This window comes from Musca vetustissima, unplaced genomic scaffold, assembly GCF_032173495.1.
Source record: "Musca vetustissima isolate MV318-11 ecotype Yass unplaced genomic scaffold, APGP_CSIRO_Mvet_v1 utg12320, whole genome shotgun sequence".
Lineage (NCBI taxonomy): Eukaryota > Metazoa > Arthropoda > Insecta > Diptera > Muscidae > Musca > Musca vetustissima.
The window spans coordinates 115639-140732 of record NW_026878909.1 but is presented as its reverse complement, the minus strand read 5'-3'; the positions used below and the strand labels follow the sequence as shown (position 1 = coordinate 140732).

Here is a 25094-nt window from a genome sequence, read left to right as displayed (position 1 = left end):
ATTTTTTACCCACGGCCTTTAGAATTACCAGCGAAAAAAATTATGGCGCCATAACACAAACACTATACCTATGGCGAATGTGTCTTTCACGATATACTCGCCAAGGGCTTTCATCCCCATAAGAAATTTTCCTTCAAAGTGAATACTGGTTTATCGGACGGGGCAGAGAATCGATTAAAGTCCAACATCACGTGCGGATGTCTACCACCACGGTCAGTGTTGCCAAAACTTTGTTGAGAAAAAATGCTAGATTTTGTTTGAAATAGTGCTAGAAAGTGCTAAAATTTTTAAAAAAGTGCTAAAAAAATAATGAGATCTGTACTTCTTAAAAATTCGTATCCTCCAACACAAGAAGGAGTGTATATTTGTTTGCAACACCTCGAAGTCCAGAATTCTCAATCAGAATAAAATTCTATCTTATATTTTTCTATTCTATATGTTTCTATCTGTAATTTAACCCTTTCAGTGTCAAACAATTTTTTGTCGGAATAAAAATCTAAAATGTTTTACTTAAAATCATATGAAGGCACAGAGTTTAGAAAAAAAAACAATTGTTATTTTTACACTCGGACAGATTTGTCTGTCTTTCAGCAAAAACAAAGACAACATTTGTAACGGTACATAGGATAACCGAAAATTTTCAAAGGAAGAGAGCAAGGTTTATTCATAAGGTTAACAGGCAGGCGAATTCATGCCTTAAACGGCATATACATTAGAACTTTTTACCGGGTTAACCTACTTTATGAAGATTTATTTGACATATATGGAAAGGAATTGACAATTGAAACCCACTGGGTTAACGAAATGCGGTTAAATGTAAACATACCATTAGTCACATTTATTTCACATTGCGGGTTTGTGAAGGCTAGCATACATTTATGCAGAAAATGATAAATAAAATAAAGGTTTGCATAGAGCACCACATTTTTTAAGTTTTGGTCGCATTCTCTGGGTTCTTGTAAGGTAAAACATATTTGTGCAGAAAATTGTCTATATAGGTCTATGTTTGGACATAGTACCCATATAAATGTCATATTTGCTGTAATTTAATTTTTTTTAATTTAAAAAATTAATAAATAGGTTTGCCTAAACTTTTCTTTGGCATAACTACCATATAAAGGTAACGCGACTTATTTTCGGAATTTTTAAATGGTTATAAATTGGGTTTCCTGATTCCCAGTGGATAAATAACTTCTTTCCAGATGTTTCCAACATAGTTTCATGATTTTTACATCGCTGCTATACAATTTCCCCTCTGAATTTCCTAGCCCAGGTTTACAACCTGATTGTCTATGCCATATTCACCATATGAATAAAGTTTGGTCCGGCAGAGCTTTATGAGTTGCAATAAAACTCAAAAAAAGTTCTAGGTTCTAGATCACTTTTTTTGGTGCTAAACGAGATAAAAAAGTGCTAAATCTAGCACTAAAAGTGCTAATTGGCAACACTGTCGAAGTCAGCCCGAAGGAGAGGCAGAGGTACACCACAGGGGTTTTTTGTTAGTAGTGGGAAAGTGGAGGACAAAATGTCGACCATGGCAATGACAATACAATGACAAGGACTTGGAAACTAAACCTAATACGCCCAGTTATCAACCAGGCTCGGTTAGATAACAGTTGGTACCCTGACTGCAAACCAAAAAACACTGATAGGTACAGTTCTGCATAACACCCCAGCGTTAGGAAGCCATCCTTCAGGGTAGGAGACCAGAAACCCATGTTTTCTGGCTCGTTTGGGGCGCCAATATTCGCCTCGCCAGTTTAATGATCATTGGCACTCGGCCATTTTCGTCCAAGACTCTGTCCGCCACTGCTTATTTTATATAGGGCATCCCACTATCTGCAACCTGTGGCTGTGGCGGATATACTCAATAGAACAAATATTCTAACTGAATCTATATTTTTCAGCTAAGCCTATTTTTTACCTTATTATTTTTCGCAGATGGCTGTACTGATAGATTTCACGTAAAGTATCGATCAAATAATTTCAGATTTATGCTCGTTGGAAGGGTGAAATTTCTCAGTAAAAATTTTGCTGGTTTTTTGTTTGGCGCATTCAGTTCTGAGTTACAGGGTGTTAAAAATGGAAGTGAACAATGAGAAAATGTTGGGACAAATGCAATTACAAAAATCAGAAGACATTTGAAATAGAGTTCTGATACTAAGATCCATGCCCTAGATTATTTTTCTTAAAATAATAATAGGACATGTTGTTCCTTAAAGTACCTAAAATGTTGCTATGCCACGGGAAATTTCAAATCAGGTGGTATCATTCAGCATTATTTCGTGTGCCCTTGTCGTTGTCGACGACGTTTATTTGTCGACATCACTTCGCATGGTAGCTTGGGCGAGTATAAAATTACAGCCAAAAACCGAATATAAAGGGATACCATTATATGGGGGTTATTTGAATACTTGGTTCAATATTGATATTAGCTCTGTCTGTTAACTCGATATTTGGTAACAATTGTTACCAAATGTTACTAAATGTTGTCTGTTTACACAAAAATCCAGTAAAAGAGAGTCAAGTGAGAGAGCAAGTTTGAAAGTTGAACAACAACAAAGTTGCTGGAGTTTACTGAAAGAATTTTATTCAGTAAGATTTTGCAACTCAGCCATTTTCTGATCAGCTGTTTTCTGACCAAACACAAAAATTATTTAAAACATTTTTTTGTTTAATTTGCAAAGTTCAATTTGAAGTTAATTACAGAAAATGGAAAAAAATTCGTAAGTAATGCAAAGTTTCATTAAATTAGAAACTAATTCCTTATATATTTTTAGGGAAGTTCCAGATAGAGGGCATTGATGCAGGGAGCGTAAATGTTCCCGGGTAACATACCAGATCAATTTTTCTTTTATTATTCATTTTATTTTTAATATTAAGTGCGATACAAATAATTGTGTTCGTCCTTTGTTTGTTGTTTACTTTGGCGCAAATCATACGTTTTCTTGAATCAGCTGTTTAATTGCTAAATCTTACTAAATGTTGTCCGTTTACATTTTTCAGTATTATAGCACAAGAGAGTAAGAAAGGCTTACTCTCTGAACTAGAACTTACTGAATAAATGTTACTGGAAAAGTAACCAGACACACCTATTATTAATTTGACAGATTTTCTGCTCAATAAGTATCCCTAATATTAAATTAGAAGCAATTCTGTTGTATATTGGAGGTACCGTTATATGGGGGCCCACCTAAAAAGTGAACCAAAATTTAACATTTTCAATGCCAAATACTTTATGACTACTAGAAATTTATGTGCAAATTTCAATTTGTTTTAATTAAAAAAAAAATATTATAAATAAGCTTATATCCACCGAAACTTTAGAAGGACAAAATAGCAACAAGAGTCGCACATGAATATCATATTGTAAATATTCAGTACTGTAATTTTACTTTATGTGTGCTCCTATAAATACCACGGTTTTACAAAAATAAATCTAAAATTCCGAAAATTATACATCAACAATATTGCTATGCAAGACAACGTTTGCCGATCCCGCTAGTCTATGCGAAATGTTGATGTTTCAATGTAGGGAAACATTAGAATGAGGGAAAAAACCAAGGGCATTACCAATGTATTGTATCATACCTGTTAGTATTCAAATGACTTCAAATCTAAATAATATTTATATATGTGTACCAAAACAAAGTCAGTGGGATTTTTATTTACGTATATATATGTAATACTTACTTCCACCTCCAGTTATGATTGCAGCTGGTTGTTGGGAAATGTGGATCTTATTTGTCTTAACATTTTGCAAATGTACATTTGGCATTCCACCATGCATTGCCGGATAGTGGTTATGATGGTCGGTAGTTTTTGAATGTTGTTGATTTATTTCTACTACATCCGTTGCATATTTTAAATGTTGACCAGAAGGGACTGATGATCGTCTACCTCCCGGATTGTTACTGTGGCGATTATAACGAGATGTTGCATTTGCGCCATTCGTGGACATGTTATTGTGCTGCTGCTGAATGTTGTCCACCATACCATTGGAATCGTTGAACAGATTTTGTAATGCTTGCAAACGTCGGTTTCCAGTATTACTACGAGAAGTATTCCCATTATTTTGGTTTATAGGCTGACTACAACTCCTATTCGGGGGCAGTTGCTGCTTTGCCACCTGGGCTGCTGCGTTTAACTGTAGAATTTTCTGTAAACCCAAAACATTTGTCTGCTCCTCAAGCTTCCGCTTAATCAAAGCGTTCTGCATTATTAAATTGGCATGTGTTTGTAATTCTTCTTGGCTCATGGGTTGAATGCCTGAAGTTCGTTTTCCAGAGTTTTGCATTTGTTGGTGTTGTTGTTGCTGTTGGGCTGCAATTGTCTGTTGAACGATAGCTAAATTTTGGAGATTTTGTAGCTGATTCATTAATAAATTATTTGACAATACATCATATTGTTGTTGCTGTTGTTGCTGTGCAGACGTAAAAGTGAGCACTGCTGTAATAGCTTCTCGATCTCTTTGTGGTAATCTTGGGTTGGCCAATTGAATAAGCAAACCATGCTTGGAAATTTCACCTGTACGAAAGAACAAGTTTAAGTATGCCAAAATTATTGAATGAAAAACTTGGGAAATGAGCGGATATCTAATTTATAATTTAATTTTAATTAAGTACTAACCTTTAGCTAGTCCCAATAACAACATCTGAGCTTCAGGACGACCTAAAATTGCTTTTAGCTGTAAATTTGCAATTAGAGCAGCCTGTTGCTGCTGCAAAAAAGCATTCTGCTTGCTATATGTCGACTGCAACGGATGAGGTGTTATTGAAACTCCAGGCGTTGGTTTCGGTTGTTGCTGTTGCAATTGGGGATTTTTGAATATAAAATTAGATAAATTTGTATTATTAAACAAATTGTTGGATTGTGCCTTGTTTGGATGTGTCCCCTTGGACAACAATGAATTTGTATTACTATTCACTGTAACACAATTTTTCAATTGTCCAATGAGCTTTTTGAAATTTTCTGAATCACGACTCACATTATTATTATTGGCATCATTTGGTAAAATATCGCTGTTTCTACTATTCGATGAATTTTGTCGCCACTTGGCTTCCAATTCATCAACTGATGTCATTTCGGCAATGTTAACATTTCCAGCTGAACAACCAGCATTCGACGTAACAACATTCTGCTGCTGCGGCATTAACAAGTGCAATGGGTCCGTTTTGCTTTGTGAATTCACGGCATGTTTAAAGAATTCGTTTAACGAAGCAGACGAAGCGCTCTTTTCCAACTTCTCACCAGTGTTGTTATTCGAAGAGCAGCCGGAAAAAAATTGTAAAAAGCGAGAACTTCCATTGTGATTCTGATACTGGTTGTTATTACCAACATCGTTCAAGTTGCGATTAGGATGGTTGGAAAGATTGTGGGCGCGTGCTTTATTGTTTGCAGAAAAGTGATCATATTGAAATGGTAGGGATTTTTTTTCATTGTGATGTGACTTTAATGTGCCAGCCATTTTAGCGTCTTTTTGATGAGTCTGAATGTTATTATTGGCATCACTTTTCGAAGATAGCTTGCGCAATCTATTTGACTTGGATTCATTCTGTAATTTCAAAAACAAAATATATATATGTTGTAATTTCTAATCTACCCAGTAGAAAATATTCTCTTGCGTGACAATTTCATTAACGTTTCATTGACGTGAAACGTTGACGAAATTTATGGAATTGTCATTCATGACTAAACACATGATATGTCGTCGAAAATGTCGTCCTTCTCGAAATATGAAAACAAAACAAAAATAGTCTGAATCGAGTGTACTATGAAATATTGACAGAAACAAATAGAAAAATGTTCTGAAAATATATAAGAAATTTAGGATAAAGAAGACCAGTTTTCTTGGTTAAAATAGATAAGTTTAACTGAGTATATAATTATTTGTATCATTATTTAAATGTTTTTTTTACTCTTAGGATGGGGCAAATAAATGGCAATTGGTGAAATATTGCAAGTAATATCTTAAAGATGTTTCATATTTTAATGCGTTTAAATGTTGTTTCTCTACAGATGAAGTTAACATGGAGAAAATCATCTCGACAACTTCTAAGGCAATGTGTTTATTTATATTATCTTATATAATAAATTACATGCTGTAAAAAATATAAATTGAAAATGTATATGTATATTTTTATTTGAATTTTAATAGGGGTATGATTGATGACAATGGGTATTCTGTTGTCAACGACTGTGTGACATAGTCGATGATAGTCGTCAACGAAAAGTAGGAAGTTTTGTCGCTGATGTTGTCGTCAACGACAACTTCGCTTACCCTATCGCCCAAGTTGTCTTGCATGAATATTGCGACACTTGTGTGAAAATTTCGTCAAGGATCTCACATTGTTGTCTGCAAATTGTCTTCAAAGAATTGCCATTGTCTTGCACTATTCGTTAATGTTGTCTGCAAGACACTTTCTACTGGGTATATACATACGTACATATATACAAATGAATTACCCCAGTAGAAAATACTCTCATGCCAGACGAAATATATGGAATTGCCATTCTCGGCCACAAATACATGATATGTGACCGAGAATGTCGTTCTTCTCAAAATATGAAAACAAAACAAAAATAGTCGGAATCGAGTGTACTACGACATATTGACAGAAACAAATAAATTTTTTTAACATATAGGGGAAATGTAGGACAAAGAAGGCGTACTTTTTTGGTTCTAATAGGTAAGTTTAACTGAATATATAATTATTTATATCATTATTTAAATGCATTGTATTACTCTTAGGACGGTGCAGATAAATGGCAGTTGGCGAAATATTGTAAATAATATCTAAAAAATGTTTCATATTTCAATTTTTACCACAGGTAGATCCCGTCTCCCAGATGACGAAAATATATGACATTCATGGGAGAAGTCCGTACTTCCCGAGATGTGGAAGTTGCGGAATTCATATGCTCGCTCACAACAGCGTTATTTATGGACCGATGATGGTAATATTGACGGCTGTTTAAAATGTTCGATCGCGTAGCCGAATTTTCCATTTGTCGTAGATAGCCGTCCAAGAATGGTTATTGAAAAAAAAGTTGAAAAAATTGATTTCCGACTGTCCATAGGAGAATGTATTAAGTCATTGGCCGAAGGCCGCCTATTTTGAATAAATTTTAATTAAAACGAATTTATGTGAAAATATAATGTGTACGCTTTGCAACCATACCAATATTACCTTCATCGGTCTATAAATGACGAGCATATGAAGGAAGGAATTTCGGAACTTCAAGGGTCTATATTTCGGGATGTTTGGCTTCTCCCATGGGACCTACGTGTGGTAAAAATGTCATCAGAGATGAGCCTTTAAACTCATATTGTTCCCTTTTTGAGTCCATTTATGCACCTTGCTACGTCCATGTTTTATTTTAAACAAGTTACAGGTTACCTTTATGATCCGAATGGGATAACATTTGGTACACTTCATCCGAAAGGAACGAAACTTTATTTGGCACAAAGACGATCCCAATTGATATTAGTCAAAATCGGTTCAGATTTATATATATATATATATATATATATCCCACATATTTTTCTTTGTTTATCTACACCTTATTTTGAATTACGCATTGAATAGATTCTAGAATGCTATATCTTGTTCTTGTCCGGTCATGTTTTTTTTTTAATTTCTTAAAAAAATGTTCCAACTCTTCAGTCGTCAGCTAAAACAATGACGAAGAAATCTTCGACATCGTCGTCGTCACACTTTGTTACGGAATACCAAAAATGTTTCAATAGTTATCGATAAATGTCGACAACGACATAGGGAATACCAATTTGCAAAAGACGACTCTCTACGTCGTCGTGTTGTGTCGACGACGACATACGGAATAGGGGTGATTGTCTTACACGATTCGTTAATATTGTCCGCAAGACACATTCTACTGGGGCTGTCGCACTATGTCGCGAGTTCATATAAACAGCGGCCAAAAATAGAAGGAGTTATCGCAACTGACAAAAAATTTGATAGATCGGACCAAGATTTCGTATACCTCCCATACAATGGGTCTTGAGAATGTAACCTTTTTTGGACTATAAAATCTTTAATATTCAAACAAATTCAATGAAAATTGGCAATTTACATTTAATTAGGCCTCTAAAGCAACTGACCAAAAACTGGGTAGATCGGACCAAGATTTGATATACCTCCCATACAAAGGGTCTTGAAAATTTTACTATTTTGGGCTATATAATCTTTAATATTCAACCAAATTCAGTGAAAATTGGCAATTTACATTTACTTATGCCTATAAAGCAACTGACCAAAAACTGGGTAGATTGGGCCAAGATTTGATATACCTCCCATACGAAGGGTCTTGAAAAATACACTTTTTGGACCTATAAATTTTTTATATTCATCCAAATTGCAGGAAAATTTTCATGTCTTCTTCCAATTTACATCAAATTTGGGCGAAGAAAGTAATAGGTGCTGTAATTTAGTTGTTGGCCCATATTTCAGGTACCTACCATACCAAAAGTCCCTAAAAATGTAACTTTCTGTACTATAAAATCGTTATATGCAGCTAAATTAAGTATAGTAGTTTTATTTTTGTTATTTTTAATATAATAAAATATTTGATATACTTTAGTTACTAATAAATTTCTTTTTTATCATTCACAAAATTTTCAAAACACACATAAGAGATATATATAAAATATTGTCTTCCCAAATGTACGATTTAGTTAGTTATCCACGTTATAATCTCGAGCCTTTACTTTATGGCTGTTCGAAATACGTTCGAACAGATATTCTTTTAGTTTTGTTTAGGTTTTATAATCACTCTAGTTTTAAGTACTATTTTTTATGTATGTATTTTTGTCACTATTTGTGTAGGCTAAGTAAATGTTTGCTCGCATTTTATTGCCGTTTCAGGTACTGTGTGTGATATGATCGCACAGTTTAGGAATTTTACGACCCCAGGTAGGGGGTAGTTGTATTAGAAGAGTGCCCCTTAGGATCATGGTTGTGATAAGAATGCCACACATGGTGGGAAACTCCAACGTTCACGGCGTTGTGGGAAATGCAAGAGTTAAATGATAAGAATATTGTATAGAATAGATAGGCTAAGAATTATTAGGCATCGCTACTCTTAAGTAAAAGAAAATGAAAATAAAATCAGTGTTCAAGAAACATTCAAACAAACATCAACGCGTCTGCATTATTCCGTTCAATGGCTGTTTAAGGATATTACAAAGTCGGGTTGTAATATAAAATTCTAAATATCCTTATTTAACTCGGCTTTAACAAAAGTTCGGGCTGCTACTAATTATTTGTTGGCATGACATGAACTAATATTTTTCTGTATGAACTTTCCACAAATGTAATTCATGTGCGACATCTAAATTTAGATTATAAGATTATGTCTCAAATGATCTGATAAATAAGTATAATCTTCAAACTGACTGAAAATTTATTTAAAAGCTATATTTTAAAACCAATTCTCCCATATCTTCGCTTCGAATAACGTTTTTACCACTTAAGGGAACCCCCCCCCCCTTTTTTCCATTTTTTTATTTTTAAGATTTTAAATGGGCTGGTAAATGAATACCAATGCTTGTTAAGGTTTGTAACTTGGCACATATATATTTGAAGATTTAAAGAAGAAGAAAAATAATTTACCAAAAGTTGTTGTTGTTGTTTTTTGGGTTCAAAGAAAAGTCCATATATTGGATGGCGGGCATGATAACTCCTCTCTGGAACATCGGAATCCGAAAATTCCAACTGTGTTAGAAAGAGGACATGTCTGGCTCTCGTATGAACTAGGATTATTGACTTCGCACAACAATTAACAAAATGGCGGAGCTTTGAAAATTTTTGTTATAGAAAATCGCCTATTTTTTACCACAAACTAAGTTAAAAAATAAGGAAGATCTTTACCGATTGGCTTTATCCTAGTTCATACGAGAGCTACACACTCCCAGAGAAACGTGTCAAAATTTGAAACCGATTGGATTACTAGTTTTTGAGTTATCGTGCCCGCCATTCGTTTTGAGAAAAACGCGTTTAAAGGTTGAGAAGCCCTTTAGCCGTCACTTGATGCTGACACAATAAATCGGCTATATCTTCAAGAGTTCTTGAGATTTTCACTTGAAATTTTGTAGGAACATTCTAGAATTAGAGTAGATTCGAATTAAATCAAAAAAATTTTTGACACCGAGAATGACCCCCCCATAATTAATTGCAAAATTTATGTAAAATATTGTATTATTTCTATGTTCTGAATACATATTCTCCTTCCTATTTGACCCTCAATAACTTATTTAATTGTATACATAACATATTTGACCATTCGCTTCTAAACATTTCATGAATATGCCATATTTTTTAATAAGGTTGTCATCAAAAATGTTAAATAACTATTAGGACCGCAGGACTCCGCAGCTAATTTTTTTTATTCCTTAAATAACACACTTTTCACCACTCAAATAAAAAAATTAGAGCTAACCTTTTTTACTTTTTTTCTGCTCCACTAATTTCAAAATTTGTTTTAAAAATTTGATGAACTAAGTACTACAAGTGTGGACGACTGTATACACCATATGATATCTATATACATACAAACTAAAGCGAATCCTAGTTTTTACATCCACAGCAACCAAAATAAACACTTTTATAATAACCGTTAATTTGAATATTCAAATATTTGAGCATCAGAAAAACACATCCATTTTTCGAAAATATGGTAAAAAATCAGTTTATAAATAATTATCAGATTTTAACCTTTGTAGAGACAAAACTACTTAACATATCGATATAAAATTTCATATTTATTCTAATTGGAGTGTTTTATATCAATCCTCATCAAAAAAAATTTGTCCTCCGTGGGGGACCATTTTTGGCCGCGGTCGTGACACTGTGTGTCGTTAGTCTCTTCATTTGTCAATTATTGAAAATATTTAATTTTTTTTTCAATTGTATTGCCATTGTATTGAAAATATTTTATGTGGGATTACAAAAATAATTGAGAAGTATATCGTTTATCATTTACATGCGATCATTGTATATACACGTTTTTCATAGAATTCACGTAAATTTTGCAGGGACCGAAAATAACAGTTATTTTTGAAAATGCGAACAAAAAACTCTTCCAACCTGTTTTTCTATTTCGAACGAAAATCAATGCGAAAGAAAGTAACTCACTCACTTTCGTTTACAAAAGTGGTCATGTATTGTGAAAGTTATCGTCCCAATTTATATTAGGCGAGTTTACTTGCGGCAAGTCTTTGACTGTAGGAGAGAGGGGCAAGGGGAATAAAAATGGAAAAAAATTGCTCGTACCGACAATTTTCTGGCAATTCGTTTTGTGTATTTCGTATTCGTTGACATTTTATATTTATTTAAATGTGAAAAACTATTGACATCAAATGAAAAAAAGAAATATTTTCGAAACCGAATTGCCTTGTATAGACGAATGAAGCAAGTTCAAAAGGGAACGATAATAATTGGCGCAAGTAAACTCGCCTAATATAAATCAGGACATACCATGTGAAAAAACTACTAAATTAAATGTAAATTTTTACAACAATATTCAATAAATGAGAGGCAATTAGGAAATGAAAACAAACTGAGGAACAAACAAATACAATCACATTGCAATCACATATTTCAAAAAAAAATTGTCAAATGATTTTTTTCAGTATTTATACAATTTTATTTTCCAAAAACATGAATGAAAACCCCAATCGATACCTATAAAACATGTCTCAAAAATTTTTATTTTTTATAGAGATTGTGTTGTGTGAAAGTGCTTCAAATTTTGATACTTAGTTCGCGATTTTGCAATTCATTCGGAAGCTATAAAGCAAGTGAGTGAAAATAAAACTCCCCAATGAGTTTTATTTTTAACGGAAAAATAACTATAATTTTTAACAGTTAAAAATCAACGTTTATTTTTTTCCGTTAAAAAATAAATAAAGTGGATTTTTTTATTTAGCCCAAAAAAACGTATTTTTTAAGTTATTCAATATTACTTATAACCGTTACGTTCCCTGAAATTTTGGGACAAATGCAACGATTGAAAATCAGAAGATATTCTGAATTGAGTTCGTGTCCATCCAGGCAATTCTGATACCATGCCCTAGATTATTTTGTTTGAAAATAATAATAGTTCCGCATGTTGTGGCTTAATGTATCTAAAGTGTTGCTATGCTATGGGAAATACTAATATAAGAAGACATTTTTAAATGAAATTATTCTCTGACCTACCTTTTCATTGCAAAATTGTATTATTAAATTCGAATGAGAACAACTATAAACCCGGAATATAGAAAATGTATAAAAGGCATAATATCTAATGTGAAGGATATACCGGTGCCTTTAACAATCTTCCAGCGGGTTTTTCCATTCTAAAATTTCACGGATAATAAATGAAATGTACAATGAGAGCACACATATTTTAGACAAGTACCCCAATTTTTGAATATTACATGATACGAGTGCAAGTATTTTTTATAATCGAGTATTTGTTCACACCCTAACAACAACAATTGTTTGATTTCACGATCACCGCTAGTGTATGAGAGAGTAAAAGGTATACAAACTCACAAGTGGTCGTGTAAGATTTGTCAATTGGCAAATTATACTCAGTTCTTGTTGTGTTGGGTCGTTTCAGATGTCGTGGAAACTAGTATACTTATTGAACATGAGTGTTGTGTGTGTGCTATATTTTGTAGAGCATAGCTACATTTTAAGAAAAATAAAATGCATGTTTTATAGTTCAAAACTATACTGCTAAAACTCTTTTGATGAATCACATTAATTATTCAAAACTAAAGAAAACATAAAATAACGGTAAAATTATTGTGCTCAAATCAGAACATTTTCGTGTGATAATCAAAAACATGAGTATAACACACTCAAGTGCATAAGCCACTTGTTAGAAAAACAAGTTGTTGCTTCTTCTTCGTTCTGATCGTTGTTCTTTCGCTCTCGAAAAAGCAACTGAGTAACAACAACAAGTAACAAACACTTGATGTGCAGAGAGTAAGACAAGAATTATAACCGAGTGCGCAAAACGACTCGACAAAACATACCCCAGTGTCGATGAATCAGTGAATTTGTTGTTCATGTGGCAAAACATACATGTACTCATAATTAGCAAGTGGCGCATAAGTATCAAAATAAGCCACTTGTTGTTGTTCTCTGGTTGTAAGACTTTCTGATAACGGTAGCCTAATATTAAGTAAGGGTTTTATTAGATGTTCTCAGTATATCGGTAGTTGACATGTTTGTAATTTAATTGTCACAACTCATCAAAACGAATTAGTAACATCATGAGCCTCTATGTTATAATAAATGTTTTTGACGTAGGATTTGGTATATCATTCACATTAGATATTATGCCTATGCATTGACTCTTTGGCATTCTAGTTGCAAACTCTTTTGATCGGAATAACAATTTTGCACATATATATTTCTATTACTCCTAGGATGTTTGGTATAGAATATAGTATATATCGATAAACCACCAATATAAAAAAGCATAATAGGTATTGCCATCTTCTGATGGGCATTCGAACGACGTAGTTCGCTCTCAGAATTACGTACATGAATTAACCCGTTCATACAACATGTCATAATTCATGTCATCAGAGTTTATTTTTTCACACTTTTTGTTTCTTGTTTTACACCTAAATAGAAAACATAATTATCTTTCTCCTGACTATAGTATTAACCCATATCTATTTTCTTTTAATTCATGTTTTCCATTTTTCTGAAAATGTTATTGTTTTCATAAATGTTTATATTTTCTAAATTCAAATGTCACATATAAAAATTTGGAGAATTTTTTGTTTGAGTTTCCCCACCTTTGTTTCTAGTTTTGCACGCTAATTAGAACCAAGGGGAATTACAAACAAGGGGAATTACAACCAAGGGAATTTTTCTGAAAAAGTTTGAAAATTTTATATTTTCATGCTGCCAAAATTAATTTATTTTCTACAAATACTCTCCTCTCAATTGTTAGGGATGGGACAATTTTCTTGGTTACTCAGAGAGTGATTCGAATTGAACAATGTACAAAAGTCGGTGTTCGCTCAGAAAAATTTGTATGGGGAACTAAGTAATTACTTCATAATTAAGAGTCGAACAACAATAAGAGAGCGAACAACGCTCGTATGTGCATGGTAATGTGAACGATATACCAAAACCTCCGTTAAATACATATATTATAACATTTCATTTATTTCATACAATGTAATATAAAAAAGCCAGCATGTCCAATAACTTATATTAACTTATATAAAAAAATCCAAACAAAGAATAAACTAAATAAATTAAAAATACATAACAGTAAAAAAAACTCTACAAAATGAAATTTAATGCAAACAACTAACATAACAGATTCCAAACAAGAACCCCAATCCACTGCACTCTACTTAACTGTCACTAGAAAAGTGGAGGGGACAGGAAGCTTAAGGAATCCTACATATAAATATACTATATATTCCTCTCGAGCCCAAGAGCAATATAAGAACCACAGACATTAAATTTCATATGTATAAATCTATAACATAAAAGCTAACGAACTTACTTTTTAGTATATATGTACATAGAATTATTTTTCAGTCGATTTATGCATGTCCCTCCATTCATGTATTATTTTAAACAAGTTACATGCCACCATTATGATCCGAACGGGATGACATTTGGAAAAAATCCATCCAATTGGGATGAAATTTTATTTCCACATAGAAGAGTCCTATTGACATTGGTCAAAATCGGTTCAGATTTATATATAGATCCCATATATTTTTCTTTATTTACACTTTATTTTGCATTAAGTATTGAATAGATTCTAGAATAATGTATCCTGTTCTTGTCCGGTCATGTTTTTTTTAATTTCTAAAAAAAATGTTCAAACGCTTCAGTCGTCAACAAAAACTATGACGAAGAAATCTTCGACATCGTCGTCGTCACACATTGTTACGGAATACCAAAAATGTTTCAATAGTTATCGATAAATATCGACAACGACATAGGGAATACCAATTTGCAAAAGACGACTCTCTTCGACGTCGTTTCGTGTCGACGACGACATACAGAATAAGGTTGAATAAAAACAAAAAAAACACATCTCTAAAAATGTGGTCAGCTGTTTATTTTTTTGCATATTTTTGGGCAAAAATGTGTTTGTATCCTTCACCGCACTGTGGCACAGGGCATTATGTCTTGGTAAATGTGTTTGCAACGACCAAAAAGAAACGAGATAGACCCATAGCTACTTTTTAGTATATATAGCATTTCCACATTAAATGAAACCTTTTACAAATTAAATGAACCCTTTTCCAAATTAAATGAAACCTTTTCCAAATTAAATGAAACCTTTTCCAAATTAAATGAAACCTTTTCCACTTGAAATGAAACCTTTTACAAATAGAATGAAACCTTTTCCAATTGAAATGAAACCTTTTACAAATAGAATGAAACTTTTTCCAAATTAAATGAAACCTTTATTCTTATCTAAGGAAATATAATATTTGCACTAATTTTAAACCAATATTTGAAAATTAAATCAAAGAATATTAACAAATATAGTTGTATGGCTATGTAATTAACATAAATATTCTTTAATTCGGTGTGATTTCATTTAATATCTTTACTACGTAAAACTAAATAAATAGTAATACAAACTGGGGTATTTCTTGACATTTTAATAAATAAATATTTAAGAACAAGAATTGAATACCCGGTCCTAAATGCGAAATACATATTTGACTTAATAAATTGTTGATGATAAGGTAACTGCTTATCTTAATGAAGGGGTTCCCGACTTGCAGCTTGTGGGATTTTCAAAACCATGTCCATAACGTAGTTAGAACAATCTTGCCGAGAAAGCTTTTGAATAACTTCGCTCGATTACATCAACAATGTTATGTTTCATTGAAACGTCAAACAGCTCAGCTCTTGGACATAATTTTATTTTTGAAAATGCATTTTCGATTGGATTTAGCATTGGAGAATAAGGCGGTAAGAATTTAAGGTTGCATCTTTTGGATTCGATCAAATTTTTTATGTCGTGTCGCTTGTGTATTTGAGCGTTATTTTCCAAATCTGGATTGATTTTCTCAAAAAAAAAATTCTATAAATAATTTAAATCTGTCTGCATTGACACTGGAATTAGAAACGATTGTGTGATGTACAACAACTTAGTTCTATTTACTCCACGCTTATTTTCCTTCAATGTTCCAAAATTTTGTTTGTATCTTCTTATTAATGATTTTGATGAATTTATTTTTATGCAGGGTAAATTTGCAGCATCGGAAATGGTTCATGTCTTTTGTTATTTTGTTATACTGACCCAATTTGTTTCGTGGTCTCGTAGATGTAGCTTCGGTAGGTTCTGGAGCATTTCCACTTGCAATACTTGGCGAGGATATTGATTCTTCCTCAGGTTCCCAATTATCAGAGCTTCCCGAGCTAAAATCATGTTCGCATTTATTTTAATCGTTGCTATTTTTAAATACAGTGAACTCTCGATAATGTGAACATCCAAAACAGTGAACTCTCTACAATGTGAAGTAATTACAAACAAAATTTTGGAACATTGAAGGAAAATAAGCGTGGAGTAAATAGAACTAAGTTGTTGACACCACAAGTTTTAAGTCTGATCGAGTTCTATATAGAAAGTCAACCTGGAATTACCCTCAAAGTCTTAAAAACTAAACTGTTGAGAGAAAATGAAATAAATATTTCCTCAAGCTGCATAGAAAATTGATTACGGAAATTAAAAATTACGTTGAAGATGGCCTCTATTGAAATAAAACGAATGAATGACTCCAGAAAATTAGGCTTGAGACAAAACTATGCTCAAGACTTTACAAAATGGATACCCCAACAAGGAGAAAAATTAATATTCATTGATGAGTGTGGATTTAATCTTCACATACGAAGAACCCAAGCCCGTTCAAAACAAGGAACAAGAGCACACATTGTGTTGCCTACGGTCAGAGGTCGTAATGTCACTATAATTGCAGCAATAAACAACGCGGGAGTTGTACATCACACAATCGTTTCTAATTCCAGTGTCAATGCAGACAGATTTAAATTATTTATAGAAATGAGAAATGAGAAAATCAATCCAGAGTTGGAAAATAACGCTCAAATACACAAGCGACATGACATAAAAAATTTGATCGAATCCAAAAGATGCAACCTTAAATTCTTACCGCATTATTCTCCAATACTAAATCCAATTGAAAATGCATTTTCAAAAATAAAAGTATGTGCAAGAGCTGAGCTGTGTGACGTTTCAATGAAACATCGCATTGTTGATGTAATCGAGCGAAGTATTCAAAAGCTTACTCGGCAAAATAATTCTAACTACGTTATGGACATGATTTTGAAAATCCCACAAGCTGCAAGCCGGGAACCCCTTCATTAAGATAAGCAGTTACCTTATCATCAACAATTTATTAAGTCAAATATGTATTTCGCATTTAGGACCGGGTATTCAATTCTTGTTCTTAAATATTTATTTATTAAAATGTCAAGAAATACCCCAGTTTGTATTACTATTTATTTAGTTTTATGTAGTAAAGATATTAAATGAAATCACACCGAATTAAAGAATATTTATGTTAATTACATAGCCATACAACTATAGTTGTTAATATTCTTTGATTTAATTTTCAAATATTGGTTTAAAATTACTGCAAATATTATATTTCCTTAGAGAAGGATAAAGGTTTCATTTAATTTGGAAAAAGTTTCATTCTATTTGTAAAAGGTTTCATTTCAATTGGAAAAGGTTTCATTCTATTTGTAAAAGGTTTCATTTCAATTGGAAAAGGTTTCATTTAATTTGGAAAAGGGTTCATTTAATTTGGAAAAGGTTTCATTTAATTTGGAAAAGGGTTCATTTAATTTGTAAAAGGTTTCATTTAATGTGGAAATGCTATATATACATAGAATTATTTTTCAGTCAATTTATGCACATCCTTCCATCCATGTATTATTTTAAACAAGTTACATGCCACCATTATGATCCGAACGGGATGAAATTTGGAAAATTGCATCCAATTGGGATGAAATTTTAGATGAATTTTAGAATAGATTCTAGAATGATGTATCCTGTTCTTGTCCGGTCATGTTTTTTTTTTTTAATTTCTTAAAAAAAAAATGTTCAAAAACTTCAGTCGTCAACAAAAATTATGACGAAGAAATCTTCGACATCGTCGTCGTCACACATTGTTACGGAATACCAAAAATGTTTCAATAGTTATCGATAAATGTCAACAACGACATAGGGAATACCAATTTGCAAAAGACGACACTCTTCGACGTCGTTTTGTGTCGACGACATACGGAATAGGGGTGATTATGACGAAGAAATCTTCGACATCGTCATCGTCACACATTGTTACGGAATACCAAAAATATTTTAATAGTTATCGATAAATGTCGACAAAGACATAGGGAATACCTAGAGATGGTATTTACCGGGTAAATACCCAAGGGGTGGGTAAATACCCTTTTGAGGGTATTTATTTGGGTATTTACTATATTGACTCGGTAATACAACATCTTACACCCTATTTCCGGGTTTCTGTTATCAAATCGACCCAGTGACCCCATGTTGGATTTCTATATTTGCTTTGACACTAGAAACATGTGTGTAAAATTTTGTCAAGTGGTTCGGCAGTTAATGAGTTGGGTATTTACCCAAGTTTTTACCCACGTCTTTAAAGTATCGTAAAACTATCCATTCTAAATCGATTTGATAACAGAAACCCGGAAATAGGGCGTAGGATGTTTTATTAACGATTCAATGTAGTAAATACCCAAATAAATACCCACAAATGGGCATTTACCCAATTTACCAGGTATTTACCCAATTTACCGGGTATTTACCCTTTGGGTATTTACCCACTGCCCATCTCTGGGAATACCAATTTGCAAAAGACGACTCTCTTCGACGTCGTTTTGTGTCGACGACGACATGCGGAATAAGGGTGATTGTAGTACATAATCACCCCTATTCTATATGTCGTCGTCGTTGTCGACGACGTTCCTTCGTCGACATCACTTCGACACTGATTTGGTATTTGGTAGCACATTACGTATTGAATAGATTCTAGAATGATGAATCCAGTCTTTTTAATTTTTCTTAAATGTTTTTGTTTTTAATTTCTTAAAAAAATTGTCAAACACCTCAGTCGTCAACAAAAATTATGACGAAGAAATCTTCGACATCGTCGTCGCCACACTTTGTTACGGAATACCAAAAATGTTTCAATAGTTATCGATAAATGTCGACAACGACTTAGGGAATATCAATATGCAAAAGACGACTCTCTTCGACGTGGTTTTGTGTCGACGACGACATACGGAGTAGTGATGAATATATAATAGATGTTAGCAATAGCTACATTTATAAGTATATCTGTAGAGCAATTCTGTAACCGTTTAACGACAGAATTACCGACGATTATCGAAAACTGCAGGATTTGCATTTGATTATAATTTCGTTCTTAAAAAAATTGTCAAACACCTCAGTCGTCAACAAAAATTATGACGAAGAAATCTTCGACATCGTCGTCGCCACACTTTGTTACGGAATACCAAAAATGTTTCAATGGTTATCGATAAATGTCGACAACGACTTAGGGAATATCAATATGCAAAAGACGACTCTCTTCGACGTGGTTTTGTGTCGACGACGACATACGGAGTAGTGATGAATATATAATAGATGTTAGCAATAGCTACATTTATAAGTATATCTGTAGAGCAATTCTGTAACCGTTTAACGACAGAATTACCGACGATTATCGAAAACTGCAGGATTTGCATTTGATTATAATTTCGTTCTTAAAAAAATTGTCAAACACCTCAGTCGTCAACAAAAATTATGACGAAGAAATATTCGACATCGTCGTCGCCACACTTTGTTACGGAATACCAAAAATGTTTCAATAGTTATCGATAAATGTCGACAACGACTTAGGGAATATCAATATGCAAAATACGACTCTCTTCGACGTGGTTTTGTGTCGACGACGACATACGGAGTAGTGATGAATATATAATAGATGTTAGCAATAGCTACATTTATAAGTATATCTGTAGAGCAATTCTGTAACCGTTTAACGACAGAATTACCGACGATTATCGAAAACTGCAGGATTTGCATTTGATTATAATTTCGTTCTTAAAAAAATTGTCAAACACCTCAGTCGTCAACAAAAATTATGACGAAGAAATCTTCGACATCGTCGTCGCCACACTTTGTTACGGAATACCAAAAATGTTTCAATGGTTATCGATAAATGTCGACAACGACTTAGGGAATATCAATATACAAAAGACGACTCTCTTCGACATGGTTTTGTGTCGACGACGACATACGGAATAGTGATGAATATATAATAGATGTTAGCAATAGCTACATTTATAAGTATATCTGTAGAGCAATTCTGTAACCGTTTAACGACAGAATTACCGACGATTATCGAAAACTGCAGGATTTGCATTTGATTATAATTTTGTTAATAAGTTAAGACCACAATAAAGTTGTCGTTATACTTTGCCGACATATCGACGCCTCCGAACCATAGTATGCTAAGTCGATTTAGCATGTTTTAAAGTTCTTTACGTTTTTAGATACTACGGTCCTTAATTTAAATTCACTGAAATTTTGGTAATCATCGGCCAATCCAAACCAAAGTTATAAGCAAAAATTTACTTAGCATGGCACGTACGATTAAAGAAACTTCCATACTTTGAAAGCTTCTACTGAAAAACTCACTTTTCAGACTTAGCATACTATGGTTCGGAGGCGTCGATATATGAAGAAGTTGACATGAATTTTATGGGTCGATTACGGATGGCAACCGCAGTTTAGTTGTGTTACCAAATTTGCATTATGGATGGCAACTCTTGTCAACTTCAGTTGCTTCAAATATAATTCTACGGCAACCATTTATTTGTGGTTGCTGTTTATAATAACTGAACTTTGTAGGCTTCCCATAATGGTTACTATTACTACAAAAGAACAATTTGAGGTCCTTATTGCCCGGATGGAAGCTCACCCAAATGTAGAACGCGGCGTGCGGACTTTTGGTCAAACCAAAGCCACTATCGATGATGTGTGGAAGGCCATTTCAGATGACCTTAACTGCTATGGTCCACCAACACGCATTCCAAATGAATGGCCAAATGTGGCGAACATCTTCTTTTGGGTCCATGATATGTACGTGTGTATCATCAATACATCCGACAACACCCTGGAACTTTGTTTTCAAATAAAAGAAATTATTCTTCCCTTTTTCCTCCTCCGTTAATTTGGCTACAATCCAAATTTTACACAGTTTTTCCTATATTAGCCGGATAACTTCGGCGAAAACCACCGACATTGTCGGTTGAGCCATGAAGTCATTGCAATGGGACTTTTGAAAACTTCCCTCCACAAAAAACATCAGAGCTGCACATATTTTTAAGAGAGGAGGAACTACTGTTGACCGCCAGGCTTTTCGGAAATCAGGGTTTAAGGCTATGTTCACAACGGCATCTTTTGGTAGTCGAAAATACGCCTTCAAGCTAATATGAGCAGTTGATTGAACATTTCTCTAAACGTCAGCATCTACTCACAGAACTGATGGTAGTTCTATTCGATTTATCTCTTAAATGCCTCCTAATAAATGACACACCTTGAACATAATTTTCATCATCAAAAAATAGTTCCACTGAGCTTATCACATATAATTAGTTTTCCGGAAATATTTTATTCATTTTGTTGTATGTTTACAATATTTTTAGTTGTAGAAATGTCAAAACAGTATTATCGACAGCAACTGAGAAAAGTTGATATTCATAATGTCAAATTTTATTTCAATTGCGTTGCCAGTTGAACTTGCAACTGGAGTTTGGTTGCTTTCCATAATCGACCCATTAGTTTTTACATAAAAGTATATACGTTTTAATATTAACGATATTTGTCGGTAACACAAAAACAGTTACAAAATTGTTCACATTAAATACACTCATTCAAGTCTAAATAAGATACCATGTGCAAAATTTTAAATTGTTCGGACAATTGCAGCTACTTTTTAATGAAAACGGTAGAAGATGTAAAAGAAAACTATACTGGATTTAAAAACTAGTGTTGACATAAACATAAAACCTATAGATCAAGTACTAAAGTCCTGATCATGCTGCGCAATGAAACAGAAACTGAGTGTGATATCAGTGAGCTTTTATCATTGTTTTGCTGGAGTAGAGTTGAATTGAGTAATATGTTAAATTTCGAATTATACGTTAACAATTGTGCTTATTGCTTAGCGTAGTTTATCAAATGGAAGATGAAAGAAGTGAATGCCTATGTTGTTGTAGCAGGCCTATTGCTTTTACACAATGGGCTGAGGTGACACAAGTTGGCCGAGAAAGACTCGGGTCGTTTCGGATCGTAGACCATAGTTGGGCAGACTTGCACACCAGCGTTGATGCGTTCTCTTAACATTTTTTGATGTTAAAACAAAAATAAACCTTAATAACAATTTTTCCGGAATTTTTTAATAAATTTATTTTTTGAACTTCCTAAGATGTTATTTATGTTTTAAAAATATTAAATTAATTAAATTCCGTAGAATTATTTATGTTTTTATTTTCCCTTAACAAAGATAAATTTTGCCCATCATTGTCGTAGACCCATCTGTCGTGGGTCTACAAAATCTGATGTTTCAAAGTATTCTTGCTAAGTATATTTGTAGTGCCAGGAATCTTGGCATTGCCCACAACTCCATACCTTCGTATTATGATGTAGTACATAACTCTACATCTCTTTTAGATTATTATATTTTGTTGCGTCCGAATTTGTTAAAACTCATGCCAATTCATGCGTTTAATTTTGTATCTATTTAATTGAATTTATCAGGTGTTCTACGAATATGACGATTAGTGCCTAGTGCTTTACATAATGTTTTAAGAAGAATTAAAATATTAGCCCATATAAGAGCCTTTTGCATCAAGGATCGGCCAGGGAGCTTTGGTCTGTATTGAGAATGGATGGAGATTGTTAGTAATCAATCAGTTCGTATTAATGAGCTTGTAGAAAAGTGTCAGTTTGCCGACAGATATTTACTCTCTGCCTTTGGTTTGTGGAGAAGATTTCGTTTGCAACTCCTAGAAATATTCACGCGGACCCCATATCCTCACATTTCTGACGTATCACAGAGGGTTAGAATAGCCCGTTTTCTTGGAATAATTAAAAAATAAAATTTTAAGTATCGTTAAAACTTTTTGCTCCCGTTTACAGTATATAAAATTCTACATCATTTGTAGTTAAAATAAATGTCAAAAGTGATCTGGTGTTTTTGTAGTGAAACTTTAGTCAAACTTCATAGACATGAAGGCTGAAAAAAGTGAAAACGTTCCCGTTGAAAATTATATTTATTTAAAAAAAAGTATTGTAAAAGTTAAACATTTTTCAATGGAACCAAATTGTGTGTAGAAGTGATTTAGATGTAGTTATTTATATTGAAAATGCCAAAAAAAATAATATTTTTATATCTTAAATGGATAAATAATTATTATTCGTCCACATTCGTGTCATAATTTTTAGTTTATATTAAAGAGGACATAAATCTGTGTTATATTGCAAAATTTTACGCTGCCCTTTTGTGCCTTTTAGAAGCCATGCATTGTTTAATTCAAGTGTTGCAGCAGTCAAATTAGATAAAAGTCACATTGATCTCGCGACTGGTGCTGTTGTTGTGTGTTGTGTTTTATTGTTTTTCAAGTTATTTTTTCTAATTATATGTGCTCTTCCTTTCTGTATATTATTGTTGTTATTTTTGTTTCTTTTAATAATATTATTTGTTACAATAATATTTTGTTTTTGTTTATTTTAATAATATTCTTTGTTTTGACAAATAGTGATTGTGTTGTGCAGTTTCAAGTAATCGGGTAAAGGGAATTTTTGAAAGGGGTTTTTATTAGCATTTTTTATAGATACAAGTTCGAACGTTGTTTTTTATAATCGCCGAAACTTATGATGAATTCAAGCGCTCAAACAATGAATGACAAGATGAAATTTTAAGCTGACGAAATCAAAAAACGCACCATAACGCTAAAAATCTGCCGAAATAACAAAAATATATGTTAATTTAATAAAAAAAACACGTGTTGGTTATTGCTGTATTGGCCCTGAAATTAATAATGAAAAATTTCAAATATATGCACACAATACAGGACGACTTTTTGTTGAAACGTATCCTTGGTATAATATGCCTACCACTTTGCACATGATGATGATGTGGATGATTAGCTTTAAGATGTATAAAATTCAATGTTTAAATTCTCATATTGTACTCCTTGCACTATATACCTACACTGATATTTGGCATTACTTAATATAATTATACTCAAATATACTTAGAAAACATTTTTTTAACTTATTTTAATGGTATTAACTGTAAAAATTTACCTAACATAGCTTCCCTGATTTGATCCAAGAAAACAAACCATTGAATGCACCAAACAAAAAACAGCAAAATAATTTCTTTTTCTGCGAAATGTCACCCTTCCAATAAGCATAAATCTGAAATTTTTTGATCTGCCGAAAAAAAAATAATGGATTTCTTTTCCCCCAATCTAATACACGTTGGGCACAAATATTAGGTTGTGCAAAGTTTAGTTTAAATCGAATGCTATGCTTTCATGATATTATAAAATGGAATTTCAGTACAATTTTGACCATTTTGTGAAGGAAGTACAAGAAGGAGTGGACCTATATTCACCATCTTCGAAATTGATTTTACATTTTGACGTGCCAAGTTTGTATCAAATCGGATAACAATTTTTCAAAATATTGATCCTTTATTGGGGACGTACCCGAAGGAGTGAATAGGTTTAGTGAAAGTATTACGATTTGCGGATTTTGAATCAAATCCGATTTTACCTGATTTTGGATTAAAAATGTTCAACATTTTGACACTGTGGGGTTATTAGGGGACCGATATTCCCAGCTTGTACTACCGTAGTGTTATTCTGTAACTGTTTAACGACAGATTTACCGACAATTGTCGATAGCTGTGAATATTCATTTGCTTATAAATTTTGCAAAGAACAAAAACGTTCTGTGTG

General features: G+C 33.0%; 1 protein-coding gene across 1 annotated transcript in view; it reads right to left on the bottom strand.

Moving 5' to 3' along the window:
• LOC133323690 (protein cup) overlaps nt 1-25094 on the bottom strand; it is a 71490-nt gene that overhangs the window by 340 nt on the left and 46056 nt on the right. Inside the window, exons 5-6 of the mRNA XM_061532610.1 lie at nt 4630-5554; nt 3694-4527 (exon numbers count right to left, since the gene is read on the bottom strand). Of these exons, the coding sequence (XP_061388594.1) occupies nt 3694-4527; nt 4630-5554 (1759 nt within the window). The remainder of the gene's footprint in view (nt 1-3693; nt 4528-4629; nt 5555-25094) is intronic.